Below are 23,635 nucleotides of genomic sequence, written 5' to 3'. Positions count from 1 at the left end.
TCCAACAAGATGGTGTTAGGGTATATTGCTATGCAACATCAAAATTAAGGCTAAATATTTTTTCTTTAAAGGGGAAGTCCACCCTGATTTAAGTTGGTTTTAATAGAAGCCAAAAAACAAGAGGAACAAGCCAAATTAGCAACTCTGTGATATATCTTGCGAGGTCTCCTCCCACTTGCTCTGTACTGAAAAAAAAGTTTTCACTTTCCTACATTTAATTGGAAATGGCTCAAACTTGCACTAATTTGTTTATCTCGTCTTTCTGCTTTTAATAAAACCAGGGTGCACTTCCCTTTTAAATATAAAAGGTAAATAGAGGTAAAGATATCAACTTTTCTTTTTTATACATGTATTTCTGAGTTTCTCAAGATTCCTTCCAATTCACACTTATCTTTCTCATATCTGTAAAGCGCTTAGGCACATCGTTGGATCGGTGTATTGAGCGCTATATAAAAAAACGGATCATTATTATTATTATTAAAGCAAAGATTGTCTAAATTCACACACTTTAAAATGCGATTGAATACGAGTTAAGTAAATTTCTTAGCTTAGACATTTACTTAGTAAATTTCTTACTTATGCCAAGTATTGAATTGAATACCGGCCCTGCAAGTCTTGGTCTTCTTCACAGGCCATTATTATTATTAAAGCAAAGATTGTCTAGATTCACACACTTTAAAATGCGATTTGAATACGAGTTAAGTTAATTTCTTAGCTTAGACATTTACTTAGTAAATTTCTTACTTATGCCAAGTATTGAATTGAATACCGGCCCTGCAAGTCTTGGTCTTCTTCACAGGCCATTATTATTATTAAAGCAAAGATTGTCTAGATTCACACACTTTAAAATGCGATTTGAATACGAGTTAAGTTAATTTCTTAGCTTAGACATTTACTTAGTAAATTTCTTACTTATGCCAAGTATTGAATTGAATACCGGCCCTGCAAGTCTTGGTCTTCTTCACAGGCCATTATTATTATTAAAGCAAAGATTGTCTAGATTCACACACTTTAAAATGCGATTTGAATACGAGTTAAGTTAATTTCTTAGCTAGATTCACACACTAGATTCACACACTTTAAAATGCGATTTGAATACGAGTTAAGTTAATTTCTTAGCTTAGACATTTACTTAGTAAATTTCTTACTTATGCCAAGTATTGAATTGAATACCGGCCCTGCAAGTCTTGGTCTTCTTCACAGGCCATTATTATTATTAAAGCAAAGATTGTCTAGATTCACACACTTTAAAATGCGATTTGAATACGAGTTAAGTTAATTTCTTAGCTTAGACATTTACTTAGTAAATTTCTTACTTATGCCAAGTATTGAATTGAATACCGGCCCTGCAAGTCTTGGTCTTCTTCACAGGCCATTATTATTATTAAAGCAAAGATTGTCTAGATTCACACACTTTAAAATGCGATTTGAATACGAGTTAAGTTAATTTCTTAGCTTAGACATTTACTTAGTAAATTTCTTACTTTAATATGCCAAGTAATGAATTGAATACCGGCCCTGCAAGTCCTGGTCTTCTTCACAGGCCATCTTCAGGTTTAATTGGCCCATCCTCCGTCTACTTTGATTTCGGACCCGGTGATGAAGCTGGACTGTAGGGATCAATCAAGGATTAGGATTAGGATTAAGATTAGGAAATGCACATCAAATAATATCTAACATGCATAAACAAGTGATTATAATTCTGGTCGCTTTCTTCGACTCTCTCCACGGTCACTGGTTCACCACACATGCAGGTTTGCACAAAACAGTTGGGACCAGCTTACAGAAGGATTGCTGTGGCAAACACAATAGAATGGTGAAGTGTGACGTCATCAAATCCATTTTCAGAATTTCTTCATTTTTTCTTCATTTTCCGAAAGAGCATCAAATTAATGTCCAAATGTCGAAAACCAATTGAATATGTTAAGTGTCGGCTGAGATATGACCATCTGAATAAATGAGCCAGAGCATATAACACTGAGTTCCTATAGGAAATCTATTCATTCAAAATGAAGAAAAAAATTGAGAAATTCTAAAAATAGATTTGTATGACGTCACAGCTTAGGTACTCTATGGCTTTGCAGAATTTCCCATTTCTGCACTAGCTGGAAAACAATCTTGAAGCCCTTTGTTATACCTAGGCCATGATGAATAAAATAGGGTGGCATAGGGAGATGATTTTGGTGGCAGATAAGCAGTGTTTTTTTTTGTAGTATGTTTTTATTGAAAGCCCCAAAACAGACAAATGTAGACATATAAGGAGTTACATGTACACTAGACTGCAGGGATAAGAGATACATACATGAGCAAAGATCAGTGATTTTACTGGACTACATCAAAGACGACAATATAACATCCACAAATAGTCACAATTAATATTCCATCCAACGATCTGTATATAGATCTACATGTAAGCCTACATGTAGTTTCAATAACGTATCAAATAATTGAATATAAAAAGCTTCAACAATCTCTATATAAGCCTAGTTTCAATAATGTATCAAATAATTGAATATAAAAAGCTTTTTACTAAAAAAAGGCAAGATGAGTACTTCAGGCCGAAGACCTGTTTACTAATATATCCAAATTGTACGCATACTTTTAGAAGAAGAAAGGTTGTTCTTGTCAACCCAAGGGCTTGCCCGACAAAGCAACAGATAATGTATGCAGCCTGGATTCCAAGTATTGTAGTTAACTCATTGATAACTGGTTAATGGAATACTGCCTCCTTATTCGGTCCCCAGGAAAGAAACATCCATACATTTGGAAACGCTTGTAAACGGGCCTATTCTCATATGCAGCCGTATGTCTTTGAAAATGTAAACATTGTCCACCCACCCCCCCCCCCCCTAAAAAAAAATAAATAAATAAATAAATAAAATATAACAGAGCAGAGCAGCAAAAGAAAAATATGATATAAGCATAGCGTGGTTTTAACTCCTGGATTTTTAATACCCATCAATGAATATTCCCCAAATATTGTGACTTTGTGACTTTGTGGTTAAAGGAAGAGATCAAGCATGTTTACCTCATCAGATGCGAGAAAGACTACTGTATTGGCGACTTCCTCAGGAGTACCAAGTCTACCCGAGGGCTGACGGGCAAGGAATGACTTCATGGCCTAGATGAGACAGATGGAAAGAGAAAGAGAGAGTTGGAGAAATACAAAGAGAGAGATGGAGAGAGAGTGGGGAGATGGAGAGAAAGAAAGAGAGGGAGAGAGAGAGGGAGGGACAGAAGAGCGACAGAAGAGAAACATAAAAAGAGTTGGGAGGGAGAAAGGGAGTGAAAGAGAGGATGAGAGCAAGCAAGAGAGAGGTTGGGAGATATAGAGTAAAGAGAAGAGGACAGAGAAGCGTGGGTGTGTTTGTGTGAGATAGAGAGATGTAGAGATAGAGAGGGTGGGAGAGAGCATGTAAGAAAGAGAAAAAGAGGGTAGGAGAGATAGACGGAGAGGGAGCGGGAGGAGAAGGGAGAGATTATCAATATTACAAATTGGGTACTATCTCAACAACTAGAAGAGTCGTCATGCCACTGCCATTAGGGACTTTTGGATTCCCACAAAGACAATGGGGATTGCTACGATCGACGTCCTTTTAATGCACTGCCTTGAATGGACGTCACACGTATCAGTCCACGCAAATCTAAAAGTCCCTAACAGACATATAGAACACAAACTTAAGTGACTCTTAATCGATTACAATACTTCATTTCACTGTCTACTCCTCGTAGCAGAAAACATATCCCTAAAGTCTTGTTCACATATGCCCATAGTAAGCTGCCATGGTTTTTCAAGGCGAGGGAGGGAGGGGGAAGAGGCGAGGGAGGGAGGGGGAAGGGGCGAGGGGGAAGGGGTTGTCATCTTTAATATTTCAAATGTTCATGCTGATCAAACAGCCGGACTTCATATTTTTTGTAGAACATCATACATAGACGAAAGGATTCTAGGACACCTACCCCCTGGACATCGACCCACCCCCCGGATAACCACCACCAATCAACTACCCCCTATAGGGCAACCACCCTCTAGGACAACTACCCCCTCGGACAACTACCTCCTAGGACAACTACCGCCTAGGGCAACCACCCTCTAGGACAACTACCCCCCAGTAAACTACCCCCTAAGGCAATTAAATGTTTCTGATATCGATAGACTTCAACAAATCCAGAATCGTGCAGCCCGTATTATTTCAAATGCAAGAAAATATGATCATGTGTCTCCCTTGTTAAAACAACTACACTGGTTACCTGTTCATAAAAGAATAATGTATAAAGTTTCACTATTTGTTTATAAATCCATGTATAACCTTATCCCATCCTATATTTCTAGTCTGTTTTGTCCCATCCAGCAATCAAGATATCCATTACGTTCAAGGTCAGACCCCCTTCTTCTGCAAATCCCCCGCATCAATTCAAAGAAGGGTCAACAAAATATAATTTTTTCTGGTCCCACTATTTGGAATAGTCTCCCTTTAAGCATTCATTCTTGCACCTCAGTCGCATTATTTAAGAAACATTTAAAAACTCATTTGTTTTCTTTGTAATTGTCATTTTTTTTAGAGTGTAATGCACTTGGAGAGTATATAACTATTATGTTTGTATTTTAAAATGTAAAGCGCCTTGAGCATGTTCATGTAAAGGCGCTCAATAAATACCAATATGTATGTATGTATGTATGTACAATTACCCCTTAGGACAACTACCCCCCGGAAAACTATCCCAGGGGGTGGTTGTCTGGGGGGTAGTTGTCCAGGGGATAGTTGTCGCGGGGGTAGTCATCCTTGAGGGTGGTTGCCCTAGGATGTAGTTGTCCTAGGGGGTAGTTGACTGGGGGTGGTTTTCCAGGGGAAGGTGTCCGGATACGAGACAAAAAGTTAAAGATAAAATTAGAATATCACCTGTCATTACTGTTGTTGTGACATATGCTAATAAATTTTCATGCATTTTTACTAGACTCTGACAGGCATAATTCGTCCCTGTTTTCACGAAGTGACGGTAGTGAGGAAAATCGTAACGCAAAGTGTATGCGATTTTCATTTACTACCGTCACTTCGTGAAAATAGGGACGAATTGTATCTTGATTTGATTTGATTTGATTTGATTTGATCACAATACCTGCTCCTTATCCCCCGTAGCTTCCATTCTCTGATGAAGGGAGGGTGTATCTATGGTCCCGGGACAGATGGCGTTACATCGGATCCCCTTGGAGACAAAGTCTCCAGCCACTGCCTTGGTGAAACCTATCACCGCTGCCTTGGTTGTTGAATACAAGCACCTGTTGGGAGGACCTGGGGGGTGTTTCACAAAGATCCTACGTCAAACTTAACTCTAAGTTGGACTTAAAGGTATTACCAATTTTTGGTATGGGGTCATCAATTAGGTTCAAATGAACACATTGGAAGCATATGCGATTTTACAATATTCAATGACCGTTGTCGCGGTTGAAATCGAGTCTAAAGTGATGAAATCGTAGATAGTAAACTCTTTATGTTGTATAGCGCCCTCTCAAGACTGATATTACTTTAGCTCTTAAACAATGTTTCTTGACTACGACGGACCGATTTGCTACTACCGTTTGGAAATTTTATATCAGAACTGCATATTCTGAGATTTTCATGGTCGCAGCTACCATGGAATGGCCTTACGCGCTATTTGAAATATTTGAAATTACCGGGAGCACTGGTAAATTTTTTATCGTTCAAGTTCTCGAAAGCAGAAGTGTTTTAGGGGCTAAAATTTCTTGTGCTTATAATACATGTACACCCACAGAGGCATCCAAATATATCAAAATTGTAAAGAATTACTATCAATCCAATTTTCGAAATTTCCCAAAACTCTGCATTACACAAAGATAATTTTTCTCTCAGAAACATTTGTCCTACTAAATAAGTAAGTTGCTTCTTATTCCTCTACAGATATATATCATTTTGATTCAATTACAGTTTTCTGATGAAAGTATTGAGGTTTAGTTGACCTCCATTTTTTGGCCATCATTTTAACGAGGTACCTTTTATACTTGATGCCACAGAAGACATGTTGATAATACTGCCACTATTCTGTTCCAACATCTGGGGAGAATAAAAAGACGATCATGGATTAAATAGTATTAAATGGATAAATCTGTAACATTGCCATCACTGCCAGGGGTAGGTCAAGTTTCAGATCGTGTGGTTTGGTGGAGTGTGTCCAGGCTTCGGTGGCCCTTGACAGGAAGTTTTTGGTCTTGGCAGCTAGGGGGACTCCCGTTATAATAAACAGTCTTCTATTTTTGTTTCTCTCTGTGGCTTCATATCACGCATTATATTATGTTTATTGATATAAATATATCTTGTATTTCTTGTCACTTTTTATTTTTTATTTTTTATATGCATCTTTTTTTTTGTTATGTACCAATCATTATTGATGACCTGTAAATATTGTGAAATTATTTTTGATTAAATAAAACTAAAAAAAAAAAGAAAAAAAAGAGAAAAAGTTTCTCATTGTATTTGCATCGTTTATGAATGATTTCCGGAGGGTTGAATACTTGAATGGGTAAAAGTAAAAGTGTGTCGAGTTTGCACGTTGGATCATGTGTTAATTGTGGAATAATAATGATAACATTATTTCAGTGTTAAAAAGCACTTCTGAAGGCTGAACTAACTCGCTTTAACCATTTCCATATAATTAATTGCCTTTGATATCCATGTACTCACCTTAGGCAAGACAGCTTTTGCGAGGAAGAACATGGATTTGACGTTCAAGTTGAAAGAAAAGTCAAAGTCTTTTTCCTCCGTGTCCAGAACTGTGCCATTGAAGACAAATCTACAAAGAGTTGCCAGAAAGGAAATGAAAATTAAAAGTATTAAAAATATAAATGTTATCAGCCTGATAATTCTGAGTCCTAGCTTGTATTAAACACATACAGCATAAAATACAGCAGATATCCTACTTGCTTTCACAAAAGAATTATAGGGAAAAAACTGTAAAAATGTGTGTCTAATCTATTTATAACAAATGTATGTAAAACTGAATATATATATATATATATATATATATAGAACAGTACTAATTTACAAGTAACGCAATTTGCCTTAACAGAATAGTATACAAATATACACTGTCTTGAGAGGTTCTGGTTAAAACTATGCGCAAGAGGTGACTCCAATAGTACTATTTGATGAGGGGCGCAGCCCCGAAGTAAATGGTACTTTTGGAGTCACCGAGGCCCATAGTTTTAACCAGTACCTCGAATAGAAGGCATGGTATATTTGTTTTATATCCTGCATCAAAAATTTATTTTATTTACAATTTTTTTTTTTTTTAAATGTCAATTTTTATCTAAAAAGATTTAAAATATTTTGTTTTCATTAAATAAAGATTTGAAGAAAAAAAAAAAAAAATCACATTTTTTTTCCAACTCCCAAATAGTACTCTCATAAAGTACTTTCTAAAAATAGTTAAAATATTTCCGGTCATGTGACGAGCTCTCAACCAATCAAAAGCCAACAAATTTTTGATGCAGGATATAAATATATATATAGAAATTCAAGTTTTAAGTTCAAGTTATTTTGTTTTAACAAATAGTTAAAATACCTTAAATTAATAATTCTCCTGATTTCTAAATTGTTTTAGCTGTATTAATAAGCCTGCAGTGAAACTTCCCAGCCTATTTTTCATTTTAAAAGTCCATGTTTATTATTACTAGTATTATCATTCATCTCGGGCAAAGGCCCAACCATTATTTGGAAGTATGGGGGTGTTTCATTAAGATCCTTAGTCAAACTTAACTCTGAGTTGGACTTAAAAGCTATGGAGTGTTTTGATAGCTGTTGGCCTAGGGTTGATTCACTCAAATCCAACTAAACTAGTACAATACAAGACAGGGACTACATCGTGTTCATGTGTCTAAACCAAAACTGATGAGACTTAAAACTCTTTATTACGTCACAATCTTTCGTGCGCGCTTACAGTGTAGCTGCTCCTAATGAATATTTATACATATTCTTACATCCTCCCTTTTTTGTAAAAGATGTGGAGTGACATCATTATTTAAAGGATATAACCATATTACTGTCATGGATACACAAAACAAATAATTGTGGTTATTGAAATTTCTGTCTTAGTGCAATCTTTAACTTTAACATATCAAAATCATAGAGCATGGAATATATAGTCGAATGTTGAACTAGAACATGACTTTGGTGTACAAATAAGATTAAATAGCTCGAAATACAATCTTTGCTATGTAGTATATCAATTGTAACCAGTTTTATGATTAAAATATCAACAAATTAAATGCTTTTTTTTCTTCTTCATTTTGTTTTGTTTTTCTAACACAACACTAGAGTACTTATTTACAGCTGTCTATTATACATAATGTAAGCATAACACTTTTCAAACTAACAAACTCAATCTGATCAAACTCTCTTGGGAGTGAAATCTTAGCAAAATAAAACATCAGGATATTTTTGACTTAAATTCTTGATCATACTAAAATGTTCCGCAAAACTTTGGCTAGACATCTTTGTCAATCAAATAATTTCAACACATATGTATATTAACTTGCATTAGTTTTCAACAAAATCACAGAATCATCTTTTTTGCTTCAGACATCTTACTTGTCAACATAGTCACCAAATCTTTGGGGTGGCTTGCTTACTCTACCAGATCTGGTCTTTAGGAAAGACTGAGTGTCATTTTTGTCTACCTGTTCTGTTCGAGTATTTTGTGTTCTCTGAGGTTTGTTTTCTTTCACGTGATTTTGAGTACTTTGAGGGTGTTTAGTCATGACAGTGTTAGATGGTAGATACGCCTCTTTCCTTTCAGTCCCATGAGCACGTGGTTGTGGCTGTGGCTTCTCAGAAATTGTTTTCTGTTGATCTTCCTCAGTGTTTGGTGGGGGTTCTTCAGTTCTCTTGAGGTCGACCCTGTTTCTTCTGAGGAGTAATCCAGAGTCGGTCTCCACCTCGTAGGACCTCTCGTCAAGCCGTCTATTTACCACTGCTCTTTGCCAAACTGTGCTTCCTGATTTGTATGGCTTGAGACGTACGATATCTCCTTCTACTAAGGTCGGCAGATCTTTGGCATGTAAGTTGTAGCGTTCCGACTGCTTACGTTGTAGCATTTTAAGCTTTTTCCTGTCTTCACTGAGAACCTCTGCACCTCTTGGTTTCAGGAGACTGGATGAAGTGGGAAGTAGTGTTCTCGTCCTCCGTCCATGAAGCCTTTGCGCTGGGCTACTGTCAACACCTTGGTTTGGGGTATTTCGGAGTTCTAGCATTGCTAGGTAGGCGTCACCCTTAGACTGTGATGTTTTCTTGAGGAGTCTCTTTGCAGCCTTCACTGCAGCTTCTACCTTCCCATTTGCCTGGCTGTGTCTTGGGGAGATTGTGAGATGATCAAACTGCCATCTTTTAGAGAACTTCGCGAAATCTTTGGATGAGTACTGTGGTCCATTGTCACTGATTACAGTGCTCGGGATGCCATATCGAGCGAAGTGGCTCTTCAGTTTCCCGATTACTGCCCGACTGCCAAGGTCATACAGTCTGTCGATTTCCCAGAAGTTGGAAAGGTAGTCGACGGTAACGAGGTAATGTTTCTTGTTAAGTTCGAACAGGTCGGTACCTACTTTCTCCCATGGCCTGTCTGGGATGTCGTGTGGCATGAGGGTTTCCTTCTGGTTCTGCTGCTCGTACATTCTGCAGGCTTCACATGTCTGGATAAACTGCTTGACATCCGCGTTCATCCCAGGCCAATAGATGATTTCTCTGGCCCTTCTAAGGGTCCCTTCAATTCCAAGATGAGAAGTGTGAAGAGTTTCCTTCATTTCCTTGCGGAGGGTTATGGGGATGACTACTCTTTCTCCCCTGAATACTAGTCCATCTTGCACGCTTAGCTCTTCTCGGATATTGAAGTATGACTTAGCCGCTTCGGGTACTTCTGCTTTCTGTTCCGGCCAACCTTTGTGGATGACCTTCTTGACGGTCTGTAGAACCTCATCATTGTTAGTATGAGATTGCAGTTGTTTAACCCTCTCCTCTCCCATACTCAGGGTTTCAACGATGTTCACCTCACCAAATTCAGTGGCTCCTACAGTGGTGGGTAGGTAAGCTCTTGACAGCATATCAGCCAGATGCATGTCCTGTCCCTTTACCCAGGTGATGTCGATGTCGTAGTGCAACATCCTCATTAACATTCCTTGAAGGCGTCTTGGTGCCTTATGGAGAGGTTTCTTGACGATCGCCTGTAAAGGTTTATGGTCACTCTCGACTATGACCCTTTGTCCAAAGGTATATTGGTGGAATCGTTCGAGAGCGAAACATATGGCAAGTGCCTCTTTCTCGATCTGGGCGTACCTCTGTTCAGTTGCTGTTAGAGCTCTGCTAACGTAGGACAACGGTTGTCCCTTCTGGAGAAGTACTGCTCCGAGCCCTGACTTGCTTGCATCACACTGGATGGTCAGTGGTAGGTCTGGTGAGTAATATGCTAGGACAGGTGCCCTGGTCAAAGATTCCTTCACTCTTGACATTGCCCTCTCGTGCTCCGATGTCCATTCCCAATCGGCATCCTTATGTGTTAGTCGTCTCAACGGCTCAAACATATCGGACAGCATAGGTAGAAACCTTGCGAGGTAGTTGACGCTGCCTTGTAGGCGTTGCACTTCCGTAGGGTCAGAAGGGTTGGGCATCTCTAGAATTGCTTTGACCTTTTCAGGATCTACCTTCAGTCCCTTGTCTGTCACTATGTGTCCTAGAAATGGAATGCTTGTAGCCTTCAGCACAGATTTCTTCTGGTTGAGTTTGATACCTTTATCTCGGCTCGGTGTAAAAATGTCAGTGGAAAAAATGTCAGAGGTAAAAATGTCAGAGGTAAAAATGTCAGAGGTAAAAATGTCAGAGGTAAAAATGTCAGAGGTAAAAATGTCAGAGGAAAAAATGTCAGAGTTAAAAATGTCAGAGGTAAAAATGTCAGAGGTAAAAATGTCAGAGGTAAAAATGTCAGAGGTAAAAATGTCAGAGGTAAAAATGTCAGAGGAAGAAATGTCAGAGGTAAAAATGTCAGAGGAAAAAATGTCAGAGGTAAAAATGTCAGAGTTTAAAATGTCAGAGGTAAAAATGTCAGTGGAAAAAATGTCAGAGGTAAAAATGTCAGAGTTTAAAATGTCAGAGGTAAAAATGTTAGAGGTATAAAATAAAAACAAAAGCATGTGACAAGTTTGTTATGTTTACACCCGGGTTATATATCAGGCTTATCGAAAAAGAACAGCGAGGGATATTCTGCAGTCGTTATTTCACCGCTGTCTTATTGTATTAGTCAAGTCTTATTTTGAGCGTATACCAAGGGTCACCTTGGTATACGCTCAAAATAAGACTTGTAGAGGAATCATGTACTTTGAAGAATGCTATCAGTTGTCTGATGACCGCTTGCAAGGCGTGAAACTCGGAGTACACCATCCATGTCCCATTAGTCTGCCTTATTCAATATTTATATACCGGTATATTATGTTTTTGTATAAGCAAATGGTACTGGTACACTGAGCAAACTTCTAAGATTTCTAAAATCGAGAAGTTTGGCCATGTGTTATAGGCTGAGCTGTCGCTCCATGGTGTAATCATTAAAAAAAAAACACAAGGTTATTTAATAAAAGGATCATGCGACAAATAATCATTGTGATTCAAATTGATGCAAGGATTTTTTTGAATAAACAATGCTTTTCACCAGAATCTTCTTTGTAAAAACGACTTTTACAAATCTCAGCCATGCAAATCTGCCACTGTGTTGTAAGATCACTTTCAGATTAGGAGAAGTGTATTCTGTAATGAGTATTTTACATTGAATGGAACGTCTCAACTCAGTAAGCATGGCTGAGATTTGTAAAAGTAGTTTTTACAAAGAAGATTCGGGTGAATAGCAGTGCCTATTCAAACAAATATTCGCATCAATTTGAATCACAATCATTATTTGTCGCTTAATCCCTTTTAATGACCTTGTTTTCTTTCTCGTTTGCAAGGGGAGAAGAAGATATGTCACGTTAAAGACATCATAAAGATCAGTGTTGTATGCGTATATATTATATACACAGACCAGTAACAGCTATGTAGCTTGTAAATTTGTACTAAGAGGGTAAATGCTGATTGAAATGATAATGATGAAATAGCAAATAATTGAGGAGTATCATAGGTACCAATTCAATGGATATTTGTATAAAAAAGAGCCCCCGTCAGTAATAAAAGAGTCCCCGTGAGAAGGCTCACGGGGGCTCTTTTTTTTTGGGGGGGGGGGGAAGAGCCCCCGTGGACAAAAAATTAATTTGAGCCCTGGTTGTAGAGGAATCATGTACTTTGAAGAATGCTATCAGTTGTCTGATGACCGCTTGCAAGGCGTGAAACTCGGAGTACACCATCCATGTCCCATTAGTCTGCCTTATTCAATATTTATATACCGGTATATTATGTTTTTGTATAAGCAAATGGTACTGGTACACTGCGCAAACTTCTGGGGAAAAAGATTTCTAAAATCGAGAAGTTTGGCCATGTTTTATAGGCTGAGTTGTCGCTCCATGGTGTAATCATTAAATAAAAAGAAAAGTCAGTACAGCCCCCAAAATAGGATCAGATATCTCTGAACCTTCCCCCTCCTACTTCTCCTTCATATTTGAAGATTGTTGGACATTTTAACTGCGTGGCAATGTCTACTTTTATATGTAATTTTCAATAAATGCATATTTCCGACAATTCCACTTTCTTGAGGGCTTGGTATTATGATACTCTGAAACAAGCAGAAAGCCATGTTATCAATGCTAACCGCACCATCACATTCCCGAAGTGCGCGCGTTGCAATAAAATATTGTCGATTACTATTGCGGTATAAAATAGTCTGGGAGAAAATCAATAAGCAGCTTTGTTACTCCGATACAAAGCAGAAAGCCACCCATGTTACATCAATTAAAGAGAAGGTTGAGTTCTGGGGAAAGGTAAAACAAATTATTTGTGAGCGTTCAATGCAAGTGTGATAGAACATCAAAGAAAAAAGTTATTCCCTGAAAATCTATTTCAAATGACTTCATATCCCAGATATAACAAGTAACATCTTTGTATGCCTGCCCGATTTGTATGCCATATGTTTGTGTAGTCCCATATCAATATCTTTCTGTGTACAGTGCTTGTTACTTTACCAAGACTGGGCCAAATTTTTTATCATTTTGATGACTCCAAAACCTTGCACTACACACCAATACTTACATGTTTATGCTAGATGATTAACCTTCTCTGATTGCTTCCACAAAAAAATAATTTTCAAAATCTATTTTCCACATTATATTATCCTCAGGACATGTACGATATACAACACATCCATTTAGAAAGGAATATAATAGACTAGCCCATGCAGTAGCTGTACGTCTCGACATTCTGAGTGATAAAAGTGCTGAGATATTATGACGGCACTCATTTGTTTTGCTTGTACCTCTGACATTTTTACCTCTGACATTTTTACCTCTGACATTTTTACCTCTGACATTTTTACCTCTGACATTTTTACCTCTGACATTTTTACCTCTGACATTTTTACCTCTGACATTTTTACCTCTGACATTTTTACCTCTGACATTTTTTCCTCTGACATTTTTACCTCTGACATTTTTACCTCTGACATTTTTACCTCTGACATTTTTTCCTCTGACATTTTTACCTCTGACATTTTTTCCTCTGACATTTTTACCTGGCACCTTTATCTCTGCATCTCTGGAGCAGAGCTTCTAGCTTACAATCGTGGTCCTTCTCTGCTTGCTCTCTGTTGTCTCCAACACCAAACAGGATAATGTCGTCAGCAACACACTCAATTCCATCAAGGCCATCCAAAGCCTGTTGTAGCTTCTTTTGGAATATTTCCGCTGACGCATTCAGACCAAAGGGTAGTCTTTTCCATCTATATCTCCCGAACGGGGTGTTCATTGTTGTAAGGAAGCTACTCTCATCATCAAGCTCACAGTGGAGGTAGCCTGATCTCAAATCAAACTTGGAAAAGATCTTAGCCTTTGACAGCTCCGGGAGAATGTCTTCCATGACTGGCAATCTGTGTATTTCCCTTTGCAAGGCTTTGTTGAGGGGTCTTGGGTCAATGCAAAACCTCAATTCATTCTTGTCTTTCTTCTCAATAACGACCAGTCTGCTACACCATGGGGTTGGTTCCTCAACCTTTATCAAGATGTCTTGGTCAACCAATTTAGCAAGTCCATCCTTGACTCTCTGCTTCATTGCAACTGGTACTGGTTTGGCGTTACACTGTGTTGGGGTCACTTCTTCCCTGGTCACCAACTTGACCTTGCCAGGTAGTTTTCCAGGAGTTTGCTCGTCAAAGATGTCACTGAAACTCTCTAAGATGTTTTCAGGGCTTACAGCACAGACCTGGTTGAAGTTCTCATAATGTACAGTTATGAATTTCATCTGTTGTGCAGCTGGACCGCTCAGGAGTGGTACTAAGTTCTCCTTAACAACGATGAAGTTGACTCTGTACTTCTTGTTGTTCTTAGTGTTACGCAACACGACCTTAGCCCGACCTTCTGCTTGAAGACGAGAACGGTTGTACATCTTCAGTATGATGTTCTCTTTGACTATGTCTTCTGCACTCGGGACAAGGCTCTTTGAAATAACATTCACACTCGCACCTGAGTCAATCTGGAAGTTAGCTGGCCTGTTCTCAACCAACATCTCCGCAAACAGTCCTTTAGATGGTTTGGTGCCTGTAGCGTACACCTCTATCTCTATGTGGTTCACAGATTCCGTTTCCGACTCTGTCTGGTTCTCTGCTGAATCCTCAGACTCTACGTTATGGATCTCCTTCTTGTACTTTGATCCCTTCTTACAGCATATGGCGAAGTGGTTTTCTTTCCCACATTTCTTGCACATCTTCCCATAGGCGGGGCACTCTTCCTTTTTGCGTCTATGAGTATTTCCGCAGAACTTGCACTTTATGAGATTCTCTCCTTCTGGCTGTCGCCTTGGACTCTTCGTCCACTGCTTTCTTTCATGTGACTTTTCTACCCTGTGGATAGAAGGATCATCTCCAATGACCTGCATTTGGGAGGCAGTGACTTCAGAAGAACGGCAAATGTCTATAGCTGTCTCCAACTTCAAGTCTTTCCTTTGGATGAGGATTTTCCTTGTTGCAGTATCAGTAATTCCCAACACGATGCGATCTCTGATGAGGCTTTCCCTCAGGCAGTCGCAAAACTTACAGGTTTTAGCGAGCTGTTTCAACTCTGTCACATATGCTTCGATGCTTTCACCTTGTTTCTGGTCCCGCTTGTTGAATATGAATCTCTCATATATCTCATTGGTTTGTCCGATGATGACAGAATTCATCTTCTGGATAATGACATCGACTTTCTTGTCATCTCCATCTCTTTCAAAAGTAATAGCATTGAAGATTGAAGATTTTTAGACCTTCAGGACCTACTGTATGGAGAAATACAGCTCTTTGGTACTCACTGTCCTGTTGCTTTAACTTAGTGATAACCTCATAATTTTCATACATTTGTTTAAACATCTTCCACTCTTCCACCCTATCTTCTTTATGCCTTAGGGGTGGCGGTGGTGCAATATGAAAGGGAAGTTGAGCTTCAGCCATGTTTGTAAATGTGTACAATCCAATCTGTTACATGTAATGTCACTGAACCTGGTTCTGTCCTAGACAAAAAGTACCATGCATGCAGAGTTACTACAACAAATATAATGCATTGGACCAATACTTAAAATCCGCACATAAACAGAAAGAATGCACTTGAAAACTATCAATACTGGCAATCAGTATGGTACACACAATGTCCATACAACTCTTGAACCAAGACTATGTAGTTTCACACCAATAGGTCACATTACAGGGATCTACTAAAGTAATGACAAGAACGTCCCTGCCTAGGCCATCTAGAATACTAATGTGTCATGAACTTAGATACCATCAATATTATTGAATACACATGACATTATCATGAGACCTCCTCGTGAACTCTTACAATTCAGATTTTAAGTCTATCTCACTTCTATACATGACTAACTTCTAACAGAAGACAATGGTCAAACTAGCTAGATCTAAATGTAGATCTGTATTACTATTACTAATAATACTAGTCAGAACTCAGATGGGTACCATGGAATCCCCAATTGGTTGAATATATCATACAACTTACAAGTATATAGCTCTCAAACCTATAAAGTACAGAACAAGGGTTAGGCATATTGCTTATCAACAATAATCAAATTCAAAACAATTCCACACGTGACCCTCCTTACATTCAGCTCAGTCTTATAATATTAATAGCTGATTGTTGTCCAGTCCCGTAGGCCTATATAATTATAATTAATTGTTCAATCTCTTCGAAGTATACTGAAGCTATATGTCCTGAATATCAGTTCCAACTCAATCCGAGGTAGATATGGACCTATCGGCGATCGTTAAAGCTCAGTTTCTAGACTAGATCTAGATCTGATATTGATCAATCATCAAGTCCCTTTTCCTTGTGAAGACAACACATCTGGAATAGATTCTGGATACACCTTGTCGTCGTAGTGTAGATCTGGCAGTGATACTGGAGTCCAAAGAAGTCTGCACATCAAGAAAGGCTCACTCAGTGACTGACGTTACAATAGTTGCGCAGTAGTTCCAGTTAATAACACAGTCTCATAATGTAGGTCTAACTTGTTATATGTAGGTCTACAAAGTCAAGTATGCTCCCATCGCGTGAAGTTACTTTTCTGCTTCACTGCTGCAGTGCTGGGCTCACCTGTAGTCTAGTCTCGGAGGGTGCTTACACCATGTCCATGTCCGCACGAACACCCACAAATACACTGTAGATCTAGGTCCTATCTAGACCAGAGTCGATCTAGACTAGCTTGTGATCCAATAACGATAAACTCCAATCAAGAGTTCGATTACACACATCATCGCACGACGACGTCGAAGTGGTTCCAGGTCCACATGCACGCGACACATAAAAGTTCTTTCTCGTGCACCGGAATACGGATTCACAGAAGACACACACATGTAGTACAGAATATACACGACGACGCACTATAGTACATACCGCACCGCACTGCGTTGAAGTCGCCAAACTCAGTTCTCGGTCATCAACAATTCTGTCTCACAAAGCATGTCCAAAATCCGCTATCACTACAGTGATCAGACTCAAGATCATTTCAACGGCAAAAAAACATCTACCCACCGCTGCCACCATGTTTTGATAGCTGTTGGCCTAGGGTTGATTCACTCAAATCCAACTAAACTAGTACAATACAAGACAGGGACTACATCGTGTTCATGTGTCTAAACCAAAACTGATGAGACTTAAAACTCTTTATTACGTCACAATCTTTCGTGCGCGCTTACAGTGTAGCTGCTCCTAATGAATATTTATACATATTCTTACATGGAGAGCCATTTGTAGCCTTTAAATTAAATATTTCCAAAAGCAAAAATTCAAGTATTTTAGACTTTTCATAAATTCCACCTGAAGAACATGAAATATCCTTGATAATAGAAGGTATGAATGATTTGAATGAACATTTTATGCCTTTTAAAATAACTTTTACAAAATATTTTCAAAGATGGTAACGGCTCTCCATAACTTTTAAGTCCAACTTAGAGTTAAGTTCAACTTAGGATCTTTGTGAAACACCCCCCATGATCTTTATTATTCATGCTTGAGGAGGTATTCACCCTGCACAGTTGAAGAGAATGTCAATTTTGGGAATTCCTGCCAGAAATTTTGTCACCTCCTCCTTGTTTGTGACGTCTAGTTTGCTCACAGTGAGACCTGCACAGGAGAGAGAGAGAGAGAGAGAGAGAGAAAGAGAGAGAGAGAGAGAGAGAGAGAGAGGGATAGACAATAATTGGCAGTCATAATGTTCATGTCATGAACCTAAGTAACCTCACCATGAATTATGGTATTACTGTGCACAGCTGCAGCACTGGAAGTGAAAGGGAGTGAACATTCATAACAAAAACAACAACCTTAAAAAAAGCAATTATAATAATGATAATAATAATAATAATAGTAACAATGATACTATTACTACCGACTAGTAGTTAATTTTACATCAGTCACTAACTCACTATTCATTGTGACATTGTTTGCATCCCACCATGAATTGTGGTATTACTGTGCACAGCTACAGCACTGGAAGTGAAAGTGAGTAAACATTCATTAAAAAAAATATAATAATAATAATAAAGATAATACTAATAATACAAATGATAATAATAATATCAATAACAATAATAACAATAATACTAATAATGGCAATAACAACAATTATAGTAATGATGATAATATTGATAATAATTATAATAATGATAACAATAGTAATTATAATAATAATGACAACAATAATAATAATACTAATAACTAACTCAAAACTTTGCTTCCCTAACCGGTTGATGTCTCTGCCAGTCATCAGAAGGCACCAAGTAGACTTGAAAAAAACACAACGGTAGAAGCAGCTAGAGACCCTCGAAATCGAGGCGCAACCACCATCATTCCGCATGCCACATTTCAATAATTGTAACCCTGATTTACCTTTCGTATCCTTGAGTTCATTCAGCTTCTCCAGATTAATATCTGTCGCATGAACAGTAGCACCTTCTCGAGCAAGGGCCTGTCAAGTTTATGAAAAGAAAATATATGTTTGCCAGTGGAAAGATATTCCAGTGAAACCGCCAAGCACAAACTAAAAGATAAGCGATAGGATGAATACAGTTAACAACTGAACTATTCATACACCTTGTAAATTTGATGGGTTTTTTTTTTAAATTCAAGAATGCAAGGTAGAATGGAGGAATTAGGGCTTTTGTTGAATATGTTTCAATCTTCACATATTTAAAAAATGACAACACTTGGTAAGGGTTTAAATTATTCAGTTTTTAGCTGTATCTATTCCTTTAATTTCCTATAAAAATTACAACTATACCTCGATTATTGAAGCAGTCATTATAACTTTTACATACCGACAAGGGTCATAGAATACATTGGCGACTTACCAATCATGGTAATCAAGGTTGTTTACGCTATCGAGACCTAGTCTTAATAGGGTGTCTGATCGCGCACCACTCGAGTTTGTGTGCTAAAATCCTTCCCATTGAGATTGCACGCATACTGCATATGTGTAAAATGCCAAAACCGGTCAATAGTCTTTTGAAAAGTGCCCTAGGGCTCTTTTCAAACGACTATTGACCGGTCTTGGCATTTTACGGGGATGGCTAAAATCACGACTCCAATTTCGACCAATCAGATGGCTGGATTTCTAGATTTCTTGTTGTCGCGGGCAGCATTGCCTGCGAGTTCCAAGATTTCGGCAGTGAGGTATGTAAATCATCATTTAGAAATATTATTAAAAAAGTGATTTTCACAATCATTTTAGAAATGCTAAAATATAAGTACACACTGACTGTCTCGAGTCTCGACTCATAAAAAAAAGTATAAGTCTGCTGATTAAAAAATTACCTGGATTCAACGATTGAAAGAGAATTTTAAAAAAAGAAGAAGGAATTCCTCATATTTCTGTCCTTGTACTTTCACACTTTTTGCTGTAGGCTTCAGGCTCAGCTCCCTGAAATTTAAATTAGCTCGGACCTTGACAACACTTAAACGAGCACTACCTGGATGTATCTACCTTGACGGCTCAGCTCAGTCCCCATCGCCGACCATGTAGGCCATCATCATTTCATAGAAAATACACTTTGCTTGGTTTCTTCAGAACAATGGCAGCTTCTTATATAGAGTGGTGAAGTGTGACGGCATCACAAATCTTTTTTTAGTTTTTCTAAAATTTTTCTTCATTTTCTGAAAGAGCATCAAAAATAATGTCTAAATGTTGAAAACCAAATGAATATGTTAAGTATTGGTTGAGATATGACCATCTAAATAAAAAAGTTTCCCATAGGGACTCAGTGTTATAAATATTTGCTCTGGTTCATAACAATAAGGAACCAGAGCAAATAACACTGGGTTCCTATAGGAAACTTATTTATTCAGATGGTCATATCTCAACCAATACTCAACATATATTCATTTGGTTTTCGACATTTGGACATTATTTTTGATGCTCTTTCGGAAAATAAAGAAAAAATTGAAAAATTCTAAAAATGGATTGTTATGATGTCACAGCTTCGGTACTCTATAGTATAGCGCCATTCCTGGGGCTCAAACATTATTACCCTAGTCATGAAGCATTCTTATACATACCGGGTACCACTTACACCAGATCGAGCCCCGTCTTTAAAGAGTTGATATCAATCGCAACTATGTATATAAGAGGTAAGAGACTACAAACTTGCGATTGGTTGGAGGACTTGCAATTGATTTGGATCAATCGCAACTCTTTGTATAAAGACAGGGCCCTAGCTGGGTCGCATAAAAGTTAGCATTGATCACGGTTATAATAGTAACTTTGTTATATCATGGTAACTTCAAAGGAAACCTTGTCCTTGATTTGATTGGCTGCTGATTGATGGTTGCCATGGTCATGATTGATGGTGTTACCATCAGTGGTAAGTTTAATTATGCAACGGGCCCTGGGTGGAGAGTGGCAAAAGTGTATCTTGCCAAAGGACATTAGTGCCAGGCTCAGGATTCAAACACTTTGCGATGCATGCTCAGCTCAGGCTCAATGTTAATTCCCATTGAACCTGAGCATGCCGAGTGTTCGAATCTTGAGCCCAGACAATGACTTGGCAATGGCAATGACTTGGTGTATGAGTCAGGTCGATGTGATGATTGTGATCATGTGAGTGAACGATATCATATCATACCAAGTTAGACTAAAAGTTTCTGTCTCTGATATTAACCGTTAAACGGTTGTTCCGCTGAGACTACGTCCCCTCGACTATATCTCAGTGTCATTAAAGAATTCCCGTACCACTAGTTAACATAAGTATATAGGAAGAAAATGAAAATGAACTGGAAGCCCGACTGCTGAGAACACAGCATTCTTCCAGAATCTCGGGCAAAGGTAAAGGTAATAACATTAATTAGTTACGTTACCACCATTTCATTAATACTAGTCTAGTCTAAACATTTAATCTAATTCCTTCACAAATATCACGGCACCTCAAAAACACTGTCAAATGAACTATTTACCTGAGCAGTGGCTCTTCCAATGCCTTGGGCAGCTGCCGTCACAACTGCAACTTTTCCAGCTAAACGACCCATTTTTTCTTACACTTGCTGTTATTTATCCAGAGCAGAACATGAGCATGCAGTTTGTAAGAATTAATGCCTAGGCTTAGGCTTAAGGGGAGGTACCGAGCTGGCCTGGCCTGGATGATATGATCGGGTGTGTGATGCCTCGCTTGTTATGTAAGCTAGTGAACAGGTGACCGGCATGTGAATTATCACGTGATTATAAGGAAAGTCATGCAGCGTACCTACGTACGTACACATGTACATGTAGATCTAGTTCTAACAGCTACAGTTAGTCCCATGCGAGCATATAATCGTTTGTTGCGACTCTCATACTGCTGTATAGTAAGTGTCTGTGCACTACTAGATCAAGATCTCAGTATAAAACTCCAAACATGGCACTTCCTGATCATAGAGTGATTTCAATCCAGAGTCATGTTGTCTCAGGATATGTTGGGAACAAGTCTGCTGTTTTTCCAATGCAGGTGAGTTACGTGCGTAGACCCCCCGGTAGACCCTAGATCTAGATGATTGATCAAGATCAAGATCAAGATCAAGATCAAGTCTAGAGTCTATCTATCAGCCTTTTCACACACAGCTAAAATTCTATAGGTCTAGACCTAAAGTATAAACATGATTAGTTTAAAGGGCTTTAAACCAATCACCTGTAATTTCGGTGCGATCGTTAATCGTTTCGTGATTAAATACTGCTCGTAAAATGCGCAGTAGTGCCATTGCGCATTGAAGGTCATGTCGTATCAATCAAAGCGCACGCTCCATCCAGTTTAAACACGTTTACACGAATAACCTTTCACACACAAAATGTCAAGCTCTCTAGATACGAAACTTCGTATCTGCAGCCTGCTTTTAGGGGCGTATGAATCGCGACTTCGTATTGTAAGGTTTTAATTTCACTGACCCAAGTGGTTACTTGTTTATTTTACACTGTACATTTAGCTTTCCACTCCGATATGCTTTAGCGCACTCCTGACCTACATTCATTCTCTCCTGTCTGCTAGCTCTTGGCTTCTATTGTTCTGTCCCTATTCATTCATCCTCATGCACATCACCTGCTATAGCACCACACACATACACACTCTTCCTTATCTCTTAGCTATTCAACCCAGCACACATGGCACATGGCACTCTATCTTTTACAAGCTTTTCTATTGGTTACTTACTTATTGTTCAATCTTGTGATTGGTTATTATTGTTTGATGGACTGCATGTCAGCCATCTTGGCAGCCATTTTGTGGTTGGAATAAAAATCTATAGTGCAGCTCAAGTCCTCAACCATGTGAGACCACTTTGTTTTGTGTGGGACTTTACAACTGGTGCCAGCAGTGGTTTTTCTGCACTAAACTGTAATTGCAGCCTTCCTTCATATGTAGAAATTCCTGCAGTGTTTTTAGTGGTGAGTTGCAAAGTGAAATTCTCCCTCCATCTGTATATGAATGTGAATGTTTGAGAGCATGATATCACCCTTCTTCTCACTGATTGACCTCCCTTCATTTTAAGCTGAGGCAGTTAGTGTTTGTGTGTATTCAACCTCCTTCATTATTACTGAAGTTTCATCTTGACTTTTTGAGCCTTGATTTCTTCCTACATCAGTAATTTTGTGAATTCCTACATTCATCCTGCATCAGAAAGTGAGATTTCCTTTACCCTTCTTCATACTGGAGCTGTATTTTGGTGAATATTCCTGCATTCATCCTTCATCGGTGACTGAGGTTTTTTTTCTTCACCCTCCATACAGTTCTGTATTTTTCTAGCAACTTTTCACATTCAGTCTGCATGTATACCATAGTCTGCCTTTGGCTGCCGTACATTACAGCATTCTGCCATATCAACCTGCATATTCTACATAGTGTTGGCGTAGCAACGTAACCAGTTGCAGAATACACCCTCCTTCCATCATAGCCGCTCGCCACAGATATTTCAACTGTTGAGTTTGCATTTTCTTCATCTGCACTCAGAGTGACCCCACCCCCCCCCCTCCTTCACATTGACTCATTCAGTAAGTTTTACTGGGTTGATATCTTGTTGATGATCATATCTGTTGAGTCGATTGCTTATAACTCCTACAGTATGGCATCTTATCGCATGGAATTGCCAGAAGTGTTTACGGGAGAGAACGGCAAAGACTTCCGTCAATGGATACGTCGATTTGAAGTTGCTGCACAGGCGTTTTCGGACACTTCTATCAACTTAACCACCCTCCTTCCTGCAAGACTAGCAGGATCAGCCTTCATCGTGTGGGAGAGCTTGTCTGCTTCGGACAAGAAGGATTTCAAGAAGATGAAAGAGAAACTCTCTCAGGTTTTCGGCCGGACACAGTTTATTGACACATTCAAGTCTTGTATTACTGCCCGAACTCGCCAACCAGGTGAGCCTTTAGAGGTATTTGCATCAGCCATTGCTTCCTTAATAGTGGAAGAGGCTTTCCCGTCTTATGATGACAATGCAAAAGGTGGTGAGAGA

At 38.6% G+C, this 23,635-nt stretch overlaps 1 protein-coding gene across 1 annotated transcript; it reads right to left on the bottom strand.

Annotated features, from left to right (window-relative positions):
• Positions 1 to 1,056: 1,056 nt before the first annotated feature.
• LOC586067 (3-hydroxybutyrate dehydrogenase type 2) lies at positions 1,057 to 21,336 on the bottom strand. Its single transcript, XM_030994470.1, has 8 exons — positions 21,113 to 21,336; positions 18,554 to 18,632; positions 17,695 to 17,791; positions 6,696 to 6,804; positions 6,008 to 6,068; positions 5,116 to 5,288; positions 3,029 to 3,121; positions 1,057 to 1,610 (listed from the first exon to the last, which is right to left on the bottom strand). Exons 1-8 carry the CDS (start codon positions 21,182 to 21,184, stop codon positions 1,557 to 1,559), a joined length of 738 nt encoding a protein of 245 aa, XP_030850330.1. The 5' UTR covers positions 21,185 to 21,336; the 3' UTR covers positions 1,057 to 1,556.
• Positions 21,337 to 23,635: the final 2,299 nt, after the last annotated feature.

Source organism: Strongylocentrotus purpuratus, unplaced genomic scaffold (genome assembly GCF_000002235.5).
Source record: "Strongylocentrotus purpuratus isolate Spur 01 unplaced genomic scaffold, Spur_5.0 spur5_scaffold_21, whole genome shotgun sequence".
Lineage (NCBI taxonomy): Eukaryota > Metazoa > Echinodermata > Echinoidea > Camarodonta > Strongylocentrotidae > Strongylocentrotus > Strongylocentrotus purpuratus.
The sequence above is the reverse complement of the archived record's forward strand: the minus strand, read 5'-3'. Positions and strand labels throughout refer to the sequence as shown.